Source organism: Microcaecilia unicolor, chromosome 1 (genome assembly GCF_901765095.1).
Source record: "Microcaecilia unicolor chromosome 1, aMicUni1.1, whole genome shotgun sequence".
NCBI classification, from domain to species: domain Eukaryota; kingdom Metazoa; phylum Chordata; class Amphibia; order Gymnophiona; family Siphonopidae; genus Microcaecilia; species Microcaecilia unicolor.
In genome coordinates, this window is record NC_044031.1 from 303,497,962 (window position 1) to 303,511,334 (window position 13,373).

Genomic DNA, 13,373 nt, shown 5'->3' on the forward strand with positions numbered 1-13,373 from the left:
AGTCTACGCCCATGACTATACACCAACTCCTCTCCCAGAACACCTCCACTCAGATCTTGTAGAAGTAGGCATAAATATTCTCAGTGTCTATTCTATCATGTAACTCATGTGATTTTATAAAAGGCCTCTTCCATGCAGAAAACCCTTTAAAAAAATTATCTCCATATACAGAAATGCAATCAATACATATGGAAGCAATTCCCACACAGCTATGTGCATACATGAGGAAAAGAACATTCAGATAAAACTGCATAGGCAGACACATACACATACATGTCCTAGCACATTCATATCGACATGCACCTGAGTGCCTACCCACATAAGAGAATACAAACAAGTGATACGAGTAAGTGAAGTTGGATTGGCTTCTACGGTAAAGGAAAAACACAGGTTTTCACTGAAAAGTAACAAGGGAAGATAGACTAGAGCAGCAGAAAGAAGACAGGGAATTACAACAAGGCAGTTAACAGAAAGAAAAGGCAATAAAATGAAAAAAAGAAGAGAAAGTCTGAGGAAGAAAGACTGCAGCTTGCCTCATGTCTCCAGTCTCTCAAATTTCTGTCTTTGTATACATGCAAAGGACTGGACATGTCCTAGTGACATGCACATTCTCAGATTCTCACCTTGCAACAGGCTGGTTTGAAGCTGTGTGCTAACTTGCGTAGACTGCTGAGGTCCCTTTGGAATCCTGACAATTCTGCTGGCGAAGCATGATATGTGTCACCAACAGCCTGCTTCTGCCACAATACGGTACGGAGAGAGAGCAGCAAGTCGCAGACCAACAGCTGGACTACCTGCACAGAAACCACACACCTGGATCAACATTTAAGGGCTGTGGATAAGGAAGCAAAAAGGTGGAAGTCCTTAGAAGCAGCCCCGTATCTTCCAAATCTACAACGTAGACCATGAGATGCTTCTATAATGCACTGAAGAAACATTGCACAGGGTCTGCAGTGACATGCAATGCAACTACAATGCACTACAGCAGACACCCAGATATGGAATAAACCAGACAACAGAAGGTCACCAGCACCTGCAGGATTGAAAGCTGTTTTTCTCTGAAGGCTATCTTGGATTGCCCAATTCTCTTGTTCATCCCTGCACTTAGACCCCACACTCCATTACACGCTATATACAGACATTCTGTTATGGAGCAGTTCATGAAGTCCCTTCCATGAGTCACACTAAGTATGAAGGCAAGTCTGAAAGCCTCACATCTGATGGCACCAGCAGATCCTTCTTAGACACTGGCACTCACCACGCCTAACTCGTGTGATTTCTCGACTGATCCCCTATAGCCATTACCTTATTGAGATTGGCGCTTGAGAGACCACTGCTCATATTCAGGCTGCTCCAAAGGTGCCCACTGGCTCTCTCACAATGATAGAACGAACCTTGCTGCCCATCCATTTTCCCCAGCAGAGACGTCTGCACTGCCTTGCACACATGGAAGACAGCTTTCACCAGGGGGTTCCTAAAATAGGAAAAAAAGGAGCAAAAACAGAAAAGTGACTAAAAAAAAATATTTTTCTTCCTTCTCTCCAAGCCAGCTGCAACTCTCCAAGCCTCAATCTTATCACCCTTACAGCACCATTTTGTGTCTGAAATGAAAGCAGCCCAGAAATTGGTGCAAAGAAAGCTGTGCCCTGCTTTCAATCACCAGGTTGCTGCAGTACTTTACTGGGTAAACTAGCTAAAACATATAATTGGTTTTATTCAGTTAACTCCTCCTCAACTATTCAGATCTGACCAACTGCGTTTATACTACTGTACAAGAAGAGAATAGAAATCCTGGCCTTTAGAACTGTGTGCTACAGTATGAAGATCCTGGATTCCAGTCCCCCATAGGGCAGGGGCCAGTGGTCCTGGATGTGTTGCACCAGGTAAGGTGTTGTACTCAGATCCAGGAAAAAAAGAAAAATAATAGTTGTTGCTGCTTCTGTGGTGTTACCTGCCAAAAGACAACGTCCCTGACTGCACCTCTTGTAATAGGCTCCTCCAGCCACAATGGCTACAGAGATGCCAAACGGGGTGGGGGTGGGCTGTTGGTAACATTAGTGTTTAGCAGTCCCTTTGTTGGGCAAAATCCTTAAATAACATCAGTAGATTTAAATACCCGGATACCAGCATACATTGATACATTTCGAACTGTGTGATAGACACTCATTAAATGTTAAAGCTATCAGTACACCCACTAAACTTCTCATCAATATATATAAACGGCGAGTGACCGTACTCACTGCAAATGCGCAGTAGAGACTTCCCTCTCTGTCCCGCCCCCGCGTCAATACGTGATGACGGGGGGGGGGGGGGCGGGACAGAGAGGGAAACTGCGCCGCCGACGTTGCTACCGCTCCCCCCCCCCCCACTCGGAGTCGCCGCCGCCACCCCTCCACCCGGCCCGGGCCCTCTCTTCCCTTCTGAACTTACAGATCCATTCGCCGAACACAGCAACGCACATCAGCTGAGCTGCAGTGAGCCCTTCCTTCTTTGCCTGTGGCCCCGCCCTCCTGTGACGTAACGTCAGCGAGGGCGGGACACACACAGGCAGAGAAGGAAGGGGCAGCTCAGCTGATGTGTGTTGCTGCGTTCGGCGAATGGATCTGTAAGTTCAGAAGTGAAGAGAGGGCCCGGACCAGGTGGAGGGGTGGCGGCGGCGACAACTTCGAGGGGGGGGGAGCGGTGGCGACTTCGCGGGGGGGGAGGGGAGCGGTGGTGACCGCGGGGGGAGGAAAACCTCTATACCAGCCCGTTTTTACGGGCTCAACGGCTAGTCTTTTATAAAGAACTACTGACAAAGCTAGTTGACTCAAACTGAGAGGTCTTTTATAGATGTTCTACTTTTAGCATTTCTATTTGGTAAATACCGATATTTTAAAGTTTTAAGCCTGAAAAACTAGTTGTTCTTATCCAACTTTTACTTTGACATGTAACAAATTGAATGCTAGTAATTGCAAAAGGGCAGTTTATTTGGCATTCTAATTTTTCATGTACGCAGAAGCACTCATTTTTTCTTAAGGTGTAATAAGATTTTAAAGAAAGGCAGTTAAAATGTCAAACTTTCCAAAGACGTTTATCTGCATTAGCTGTCAAAGTGCTCCAGTGCTTACAAACTAAGCCTGTTTTGTATCTGCTTAAATATGTGCCAAGTTCTGTTGTGCAATTATGATAATACATGCTTAAACATACATAAAAGATTGATGTTAGACAGAAAATGAGAGACATCACTGAAGGGAGAAGAGGCTGAAAAGTGCTCACTCTGTCATCTCCAGGGGTTTGGGTATCCTCTCCACTTCATTGAACTGTGACCGAACAGCTGCATCATCTCCTTGAAGCCAACTTATTGCCAGAGAACATACAGATGTCCACCAACGAGAGACAATGTCAGAGCCTGAGAGGGCAATAAAAAATTCATTCAGACACACCACTGGGAGGAAAGATTTATGTTCCTTTGTAAGGCCAAACATATGCCGGTTCTCTAACAAACATCACAAGGGAAAGGGGATAGGACAGCTCCATTCAAAGTTTGTGAAAATTCAACTTACCTACTAATTTGCCTTCCTTGAGTCTTACCAGATCAGTCCAGACAAGTGGGTTTTGGCTTCCCTGCCAGCAGATAGGGAAATGGGAAAGGGAAATGGGACTTGATATACCGCCTTTCTGAGGTTTTTGCAACTACATTCAAAGCGGTTTACATATATTCAGGTACTTATTTTGTACCAGGGGCAATGGAGGGTTAAGTGACTTGCCCAGAGGCACAAGGAGCTGCAGTGGAATCGAACTCAATTCCCCAGGATCAGAGTCCACTGCACTAACCACTAGGCTACTCCTCCACTCTACAGATGCAGACAAACTCCTGAAACTGCTTCCTTCCCCCTAGTCAATATTGTCTAACAAAGCTCTAGAACAGCGATTTTCAACCACTGTGCCGTGAATGGTTAGCAAGTGTGCTACAAGAGTTTGGGGGTGGGTCACAGCTTGAACAGCACTTAGCATCTCTCCCCCCCCCACCCCCGTGCTTGGGTCCAATTCCAGCATCTCTTCCCCTCAGCTCCTTATCTGCCCGCTGGGTCCTCCAAAGGTTGCAGCAGGTTGAGGCTGAGACAGTACTAAACGCTGCCTCTCTGGCCGGCGGGGCCTTTCCTGTCACATTCAGCCATGACCCACTGTAGCCTTTAGAGGACCCAGCAGGCAGGTAAGGAGCTGAGGGTAAGAGATGCTGGAATCAGACCCAAGCATGTGGGGGGTGGGGTGGAGAATAGATGCTAAGTGCTGTTCAAGCTATAATCCTCCCCCAAACTCCTGCAGCACACTTGCTGATGATTCATGCCACACCAGACAAGCTCTTTCAGACAGCAAGCAACTCCATGATCTCTTCCTTCAACGGGCTATCCTGAAAGTGACGGAGCAAGACCCTAGCCTTTAGGCTGCCACAGACAACTGCCGTTTCAAAGCCCAATTTCAACGAAGATTCCACCTTGCAATATTGTATATCCTTGAAGCCCTACCAACCTCAAGAGTGATGGCCATGTTATGGGTATCTGCCATAACCGATGTGTTCACCTTGGGCAACTTTAACAATTTATCTAGGTCATTTCCTGGAAGGTGGTACAGCATAGTCATAGTGTGCACCAGCCTAATACAAGAAAGAGGGCAGCTCTGGAAGTTTTTCTGTCTCCATCTGCTGGTAGGGGAGTCAAAACCCATTTGCTGTACTGGTCTTGTAGGGACAAGAAGGAAAGTGCCATTCGAAAGCTACCTAGTGGCTTACGTGAAATGAGCTTGTGGACTCAATTCACCTTACTAACCACCATCACCTTTCAGGGCCTATGTACTGAAGACTTCCTCCCATTTTGTCTATGGGGAAGCTGCTCAGTTGATAGGTTCTTCAATTTCCACCTTTGTTGGGCAGTCTCAGGCCTGGAGACCAGTTTTCCTTCAACACTAAGATCTGGGAAGGATCACCAATAGGGCCACGTGGGGAAGTTTGCACTGTCACTGCTCCATAATGTACTACTAGTTTGACGATATCACCCTATGTAGGGCTCTGTAAAGTTTATGGCCAGTCTGAATTTCTCAGTCTCCAGCAGATTGACAACAACTAAGAACAGGGTATTTTGCTATGCTGGTTCCTTTCTCTGGAACTCTTTACCAGATGAATTTCATAAGATATCTAGTTATATTACTTTTTGTAAAGCTTTGAAAACATGGTTGTTTCAAAAGTACTATGGACTCACTGTTTAATATTTTAATTACAATTGTGTTACGATTTGTTATTAGGGTCCGAGTAACGTGATAATTTTGTTTTAGATGATAATTGTTTATTTTTACTGTAAAAGACATTTTTTTGTACATAGCAGGGTATTAAACAAATCCAATCAAAAATCAACCCTAAGATGTGTGGCATTGTGGAGACAGGGCACACACTGCCTAGCTACTCACCCATGGGGGACTTCAAAGAAGAATGGGTTGCAAAAGGGGAGGCCACAGTCTCACCGCAGTCAGAAAACATCTTCAATAATTTAAGGTACTCCTGAGCACTTGAGAACTCACTAAAAAAAGCAAACACACAGCAATATTGGTTGAGGACACTCTACTAGTTATGGAGATCAGACTCTAAAAGCTCCTCAATAAAATCAGTGATCTGCATACAGTCAAGCACATTTCCACAGGGAGTTGCTTACTCAGTCAACAGCGTGGTAGTGCTCTGCCTGATGGATGACAATGAGGATGAGAGAAAATGAAGGGAAATAGGCAGCTTGACAGGAAATCATAGTCTTTCCAGTAATAACTTGGAAGCAGGTTTTATTAGGAAAAAAGAAAAATATTGCTGCCACCTCAGTTTGCCTCCCTCCTCCTCCTCCCCCCCCCCCCAATCATTCTACGCTATATCTGTCATATGGAGAAATTAGGTCTTACCTGCTAATTTTCTTTTCTTTAATCCACCAAGCCAGTCTAGAACCTGTGGGTTATTCCCGCCTACCAGCAAATAAATACAAAGTCCTGCGTACTTTGTGTGATAAGGGGACCATGCAGACTTAGGGTTTCAGTATCCAACTCATAAGGAAGGCGACCTCCACTGCTATCGAATGGCTGCAGGCCTTGGCCTTGCTTGTTGATATAAGCTACCGCTGTTGTGAAAACTCAGACCAGGTCCACCGCCAGAAAGGGAGCAACATCGCGCAAGGCATTCCACACTGCCCTGAGTTCCAAGCGATTTATCGACCACCAAGACTCCTGTTCCATCCATTTGCCCTGTGCCAGATAGAACTTGTAATGAGCTCCCCAAACCGACTTGCTGGCATCCACTGTCACCGCCTCCCATTTTGTTATCAGAAAGGGAGCTCCGATGGTCAAATTCCTAGGTAACAACCACCACTACATAACCCATCTGGCAACCAGCATCCAAGAAAGATGAAGGCTGTACTTCTGTGACAGAGACCAGCAGTTGAAAAGAGACTCCTTTAAAGGAAGCATATGAGCCCATGACACCACTTCCAGTACTGCAGTCACTGATCCCAGACCCTGGGCTTGCCATCTGAGAAGGGAAAATTAGGTTCTTACCTTGATAATTTTCTTTCCTTTAGTCACAGCAGACTAATCCATTAACTGATGGGTTGTATCCGCTTACCAGCAGGTGGAGATAGAGAACACTAAGCACATGGTGTTCCTGGACGCCCAGCCCCCTCTGAAATCAGTATATGAAATTTCCAAAGCAGAGTGAATAAGAAAGGCAAAATAACATAAACTTTCCTCATAGAGAACAAACGCCCCTGAACCGGAGCAATAACCAAAGAAAGAAAAGACATTATCAACCTCCTGCAATAAAAAACAGCATGTAGTAACTCTGATAGCTTGTCTTCATGTACCCCTGATGAGGCACAATGTCTATATGCAACATCTGTACAAAATCTAAAGTCAGACAGGGAGGGATCATGGATTCATCTGCTGTGACTAAAGGAAAGAAAATTATCAAGGTAAGAACCTAATTTTCCCTTCCTTGTCATCAACAGCAGATGAAACCATTAACTGATGGAATGTACCAAAGCACTCCCTAAGTAGGGTGGGAACACACAACTCCGCGAGCAAGCACTTGCGCTCCAATGCCACATCCAGCCTGTAATGCCGCACAAAAGAGAGCTGAGAAGCCCAGGTAGCCGCACGACAGATCTCTTGAAGAGAAAAGACACCCGTTTCAGCCCATGAAGACGACATTGCCCTCGTAGAGTGCGCTTTAAATGCTTCAGGCGGCGACGACCGCCCTGAAAACAGATAAGCAGAAAAAATTAGTTCCTTAAGCCAGTGGGCTATAGTGGCCTTAGACGCCAGAAACCCCCGTCGGGGACCAGCCAACAGAACAAATAAATGATCAGAATTCCTAAACTCATTTGACATCTGCAGATACTGCCACAGAGCCCTGCGGATATCCAAAAGGCGCAACTGCCCAAAGGAGTCCGGAAACTCCTCCTTACAAAAGGAAGGAAGAAAAATGGGCTGGTTCAGGTGAAAAGCTAAAACTACCTTAGGCAGAAAGGAAGGCACCGTACGAAGTTACCCCGAATTCCCAGAACTGTAGAAAAGGATCCCGACAGGAAAGAGCCAGAAGCTCAGACACTCTTCTTGCCGACGTCATTGCCACTAAAAAAACTGTTTTGAGAGTAACATCCTTCTCAGAAGCCCGTTTAAGAGGCTCAAATGGAGATCGCTGGAGCGCCTTCAACACGAGCCCCAGGTTCTAAGTCGGACAGGGCAACCACAAAGGAGGATGGAGACGAAGTGCCCCTCTGAGAAATCGGACAATATCCGGATGCGCAGCAAGGAACAAGCCGGAGACTTTCCCCCGGAAGCAGGCCAACGCTGCCACTTGAACTCGAAGGGAATTGTAGGCCAGGCCCTTTTGTAGCCCGTCCTGCAAAAAGTCCAGCAAAAGCGAGACTGTCGCCAGAGTCGGCGAGATAGACTTTGGAGTACACCATGTCTCAAAAGTGCGCCAGATCCGAGCATAAGTGGCAGAGGTAGACCACGTGCGAGCCTGCAAGAGCGTGGCAATGACCTTATTAGAATAGCCCTTGTCCCTCAACTGCGTCCTCTCAAGAGCCAGGCTGTAAGACCAAAGCGGCAAGGATCTTCCACAGTCACCGGACCCTGAACTAACAAGTTCGGAACCCGAAGCAAAAAAAAAAAAGAGGCATGTCCACCAGCATCCGCCAGAGATCCGCGTACCATGGACGCCTTGGCCAATCCGGGGCGATGAGAATCACCAATCCTCAGTGCAGGCGAATCCGAAGTAGTACTCGTCCTATCAAGGGTCAAGGAGGGAACACATACAGGAGGCCCGAGGGCCAAGGTTGAGCCAGGGCATCCAACCCTGCCAAGCGAGGATCTCTCCTACTGCTGAAAAAGCGAGGGACTTTGGCGTTTACGCTTGACGCCATGAGTCCAAGCCTGGAGTTCCCCATTTGGCACAAATCTGAAGAAAAACTTCTTCTGCCAGTTTCCATTCCGCCGGGTCGATTTGATGTCTGCTGAGGAAATCGGCTTGTATGTTGCTCTGACCGGCTATGTGAGCCGCGGACAGCAGCTCTAGGTGTCGCTCGGCCCAGTCGCAGATCTGAGACGCCTCCGCAGCCAGGACCCTGCACTGAGTGCCGCCCTGACGATTGATGTAGGCCACTGCTGTCGTGTTGTCCGACAGAACTCGGACAGGAAGATCCTTCAGCATCCTGAGGAAGGCCAGAAGAGCCTGGAATATCGCTCTCAGTTCCAAGCAATTGATGGACCATCCCGCTTCCGCGGTGGACCACAGACCCTGAGCATAGTGTCCCCGGCAATGAGCTCCCCAGCCTGAAAGGCTGGCATCTGTTATCACCAGACACCAAAAAGGAAGAACCAGTGGCATCCCCAGCCGCAGCATGCTGTTGGAAAGCCACCAATCCATACTGCATTGGGCCACAGAAAGCCACCTTAGTCTGCGTTGGTATTCCTGGGAAATCGGAGACCATGGCTGAAGCAGAGCAAGCTGCAGCGGCCTCATGTGAGCTCTCGCCCAGGGAACTACCTCTATGGTGGCCGTCGTCGATCCCAGAAGCTGAACAAAGTCCCAAGCTCGAGGCGAGGCATCCACAGGAGCAGGCAGACCTGATTCTGAAGCTTAAGGTGCCTGTTGTCGGGAAGAAAAACGAACCCCAAAGCCGTGTCGAACCGGACCCCCAAATATTCGAGAGACTGAGAGGGGGTCAGGTGACTTTTGGGCATATTGACTACCCAGCCCAGAGTCTAAAGAACTGTAACAACTCTGGCTGTGGCAAGTCGGCTTTCGTCTGCTGAATTCGCTCTGATGAGCCAGTCGTCGAGATAAGGGTGAACTCTGATACCCTCTCGCCTGAGAAAGGCAGCCACCACTACCATCACCTTGGAAAACATCCGAGGGGCAGTTGCCAGGCCGAAAGGCAAGGCACGAAACTGGAAATGTTGGCTCAGTACCGCAAATCGGAGAAACCACTGATGCGGCGGCTAAATGGGAATATGCAAATACGCTTCCTTGAGGTCCAGAGACGTGAGAAACTCTCCTGGCTGTACCGCCGCAATGACGGAGTGCAAGGTTTCCATATGGAAGTGTCGCACTCCTTAAGCCTCGTTGATGCTGCGTAAGTAAAGGATAGGTCTGAACCACCCACCTTATCGAGGCAACACAAAATAGATGGAGTAGCGACCGCAGCCGCGTTCAGCGGGAGGAACCGGAACCACTGCTCCGAGCTTCAGTAACACCTGCAAGGTCTCATTTACCGCCGCCTGCTTGACGGCAGTGCCGCATCGGGATTCCAAAAACGCATCTCCCACCGGGGCAGCGAATTCTAGTCGGTAACCTTCTCTGATCAGGTCCAGAACCCACTGATCCGAAGTAATCTTGGTCCACTCCTTAAGAAAGAGGGAGAGCCAACTCCCTACTGCGGGAACCAACGAGTGGACCGGCGCCCCATCATTGTGGAGGACGCCCCTGAACACCTGGACACTGCCCGGACGCCGCATGTTTGTCCGAACGAAAGGAGTTCCTCTGCTGGAAACGGGTACGTTGACCAAACCCCGCAGAGCGCCCCAGGCGATACCTGCGAGCCTCGCGAAAACGTGGCCTGGAAGAGGAGGGAAAAGAAGGACTTTGGAAGAAGGCCTTGGCCTATCCTCAGGCAACCGTTGGGACTTAGAGTCCCATAGGTCCTTAACAATCTTCTCCAAATCCTCCCCAAATAAAAGAAGGCCCCAAAAGGGTAACCTCACCAGCCTTTGTTTAGAGGCCATGTCAGCCGCCCAATGCCGGAGCCAAAGAAAGCGGCAGGCAGCAACCGCCACCAACATCTGCTTAGCCGAAGCTCTGACCAGATCATAAAGGGCATCAGCCAAAAAAGACAGGGCAGACTCCATACGTGGGCCGACCTCAGCGAGGGAACCTGCTCCATCGGCGGGCTGCTCAACCAACTGCTGCAACCAGGAAAGGCAGGCCTGGGCTGCAAAGGAACTGCAAATAGCCGCCTGTAAGGAAAGGCCCGAGATTTCAAAGGACCGCTTCAGCGAGGATTCCAGCCGCTGGTCCTGCATATCTTTCAAAGCGACCCCTCCCTCCACCGGGAGAGTAGTCTTTTTAGTCACAGCGGTGACTAACGCATCCACTTTAGGCATCCCAAAGAGGGCCAACTGTCTTTCACTCAAAAGGTAAAGGTGACACATAGCCCTGGGCACCTTCAAGGGACCATCAGGGTCAGACCATTGCGTTGAAATAAGCTCTTGGATGGAAGCATGCATGGGAAAAGCCCGAGAAGGCTTCTTAGTACTAGCCATCCGAGGATTAATAGAAGAGGCAGCGCCCTCGTCAAGATCTTCAATACAAAGGGCCTGTAAGGCATCAGAAATGAGAGCTGGCACCTCGTCGAAGTGGAAAATCTGAACCACTTTAGGGTCATCCAACTGCTGTGGCAAGCAGCCACCCTCGTCTGGATAATCAGTCCGTGAGGGCCTGCTAGACCCCTCAGACTCCCCGAAACTAGACCATGGGGGAGAACAGGATGACGAGTCCCCCTCAGACGGGGTATTCACTTGTCTATGCTTAACGTCAGCCAAAAGCTCGGGGGAAGAAATACAGTCTCCAGCAGACGCTGGGCTATCAAGAACTGGAGGCAACCCAGTCCGAAAGAAATCGTCATGAGCCTCAGGCAGTGCTCTTTTTAACATAAAAGCCTTATGAATCAGCAGCACAAATTCAAGGGAGAAATACTCACCCTGTGCATCCGCCCCCACATTGGGGGAAGCGGAGGCAATAGCTCCTCTAGAAACCTCGAAACGAGGCGCCCCCCTGCACTCAGACCCCTCCGCAACCGCGAGGGTAGAGTCACACGGTGCCTCCAAGATGGCGCCTGCTCCCAACTCCGTCTGGCGGGAAGAATCACCGCCCACCATGCTCGTGTCAGCATTAGCATCTAAGCAGCATGTGCTGCAAAGCTCTGCTGCTGATCTGCATTTCCCACAGTGGGAGCAGCGCTTAACCCCTTCAGCAGCCATAAAATACAGAAAACAAAATGGCACCTTCGCGCCAAAACTTACCCCGCACACAGCGCAGTCAGCGGGAACCTTCCCAGAGGAGCTGGGCACCACTCTCACCCTCAGGAGACCGAGTCAAACGACCTTTGGTCAAGCTGCACCGAACTAGGAGCTCTGGCCTCAGAAATCGCCACACTGAGAAAGCAAGCCTCTCTCTTTTTTTTTTTTTTTTTTTACTGTGAGGAAAGTTAGAGGCAGGGGAGCCACAGAGGAACTCCAGGAGGAGGGGGAATGGGGTAAGGCAGGGACAGGGAAAACCAAGTAAGCCTCAGAAGTTGCTGCACTGTTAAAAGCAAGCCTCTTTTTTTTTTTTTTATACTGTGAGGAAAGTTGGAGGCAGGCAGCCACAGAGGGAATCTGGGAGGGGGGGGGGGGGGGAATGGGGTAAGGCAGGGACAGGGAAAACCAAGTATGCCTTTAAAGTTGGCAACACCAGCCCTACACCCCCGCTCGAATGGCAAAGCACAGGAGCCACCCCAGGCAGAAATCCAGGAGCTGAGAAAGCGACGTCCACACCTGCTGGGAGATAAGAGATATACTGAAGGCAGAGGGGGCTGGGTGTCCAGGAACACCATGTGCTTTCAGTGTTCTCTATCTCCACCTGCTGGTAGGCGGATACAACCCATCAGTTAATGGATTCATCTGCTGTTGATGACAAGGAAAGATATTAATATCTGTAAGGTTTTTGCTAGATTCTATGGCCGCCTATATGATGGCCCCCCAGATCAGGGTTTACCAGGCTCTCTTTACTTGAACAATCTCAAACTGCCCAAGCTAACTCAGAAAGATTTAGATATGTTGAACCATCCAATACAGGCGGATGAGGTAACCTTAGGGATAGCGAAGGGCCACTTGTTGAAGGCTCCAGGACCGGATGGATTCAGAATGGAGTTCTACAAAATACTGGGAGATGCTGTAACACCAGCGTTAACCAGGTATTTCAATAGAATGGTTGAGGTAGAACAGTTGGCACTGGGCTTGTCATGGGCGCAGACTGTAGTGCTACCAAAACCAGGGAAGGTTCCCTTGAAACCAGAGTCATATCGTCCTATCTCTTTATTAAATGTGGAAGCAAAGTTGTTGGCCAAGATAATGGTACTCGGTTTGCACGAGTTGTACCAAAATTGATACGAGTCACAAGTGGGATTCGTGGAAGGGAGGGTAGTAGCCAAAAACCTGAGGAGGATATTGGGGGCATTAGAGATGCTAAGGCAGAGAGGTTCCCCATCACTGCTAATAAGCTTCGATGCGGAAAAGGCATTTGATAAGGTACGATGGGACTTTTTGTTCAGTACTATGGAGGCCTATGGATTGGTAGGACGGTTTACACCTGCAGTTAAAGCACTCTATCATTCTCCGCGAGCTAAGATTCTGGTAAATGGAGCGGAGTCAGCATTATTCCCCATATGTCGAGGTACGAGACAGGGTTGCCCTTTGTCTCCGTTGTTATTCGTGCTAACATTGGATCCTTTGATACGAGACATCCTGGATAATCTGTCAGTAAAAGGGATACAGTGGGGTCAGAGTGAATTTAAGATAGCTGCCTCTGCTGACGACTTGTTAGTATTATTGCCAGACCCGCGGGACTCGTTCTTAGGATTAATGGACATCCTGAGGGAATATGGGGACTACGCGAGGCTGAGCTTAAATTTAAATTTAAGCAAATCAGAAGCTTTGGCATCCTCGATGGAGGTGAAATGGATGTTGGGTCTGGACTTTCCACTGAGTTGGGCTGAGGGATCATTTAAATATCTGGGAATTAGGTTGACCATGGACTTGAAGCA

At 48.6% G+C, this 13,373-nt stretch overlaps 1 protein-coding gene across 2 annotated transcripts in view; it reads right to left on the minus strand.

Moving 5' to 3' along the window:
- Window positions 1–13,373, minus strand: part of SREBF2 (sterol regulatory element binding transcription factor 2) — a 169,734-nt gene that overhangs the window by 16,260 nt on the left and 140,101 nt on the right. For both annotated transcript variants that reach the window (XM_030207728.1, XM_030207720.1), the window contains exons 14-17: window positions 5,443–5,552; window positions 3,259–3,391; window positions 1,306–1,474; window positions 624–794 (exon numbers count right to left, since the gene is read on the minus strand). In XM_030207728.1, coding sequence (XP_030063588.1) covers window positions 624–794; window positions 1,306–1,474; window positions 3,259–3,391; window positions 5,443–5,552 — 583 coding nt within the window. The remainder of the gene's footprint in view (window positions 1–623; window positions 795–1,305; window positions 1,475–3,258; window positions 3,392–5,442; window positions 5,553–13,373) is intronic.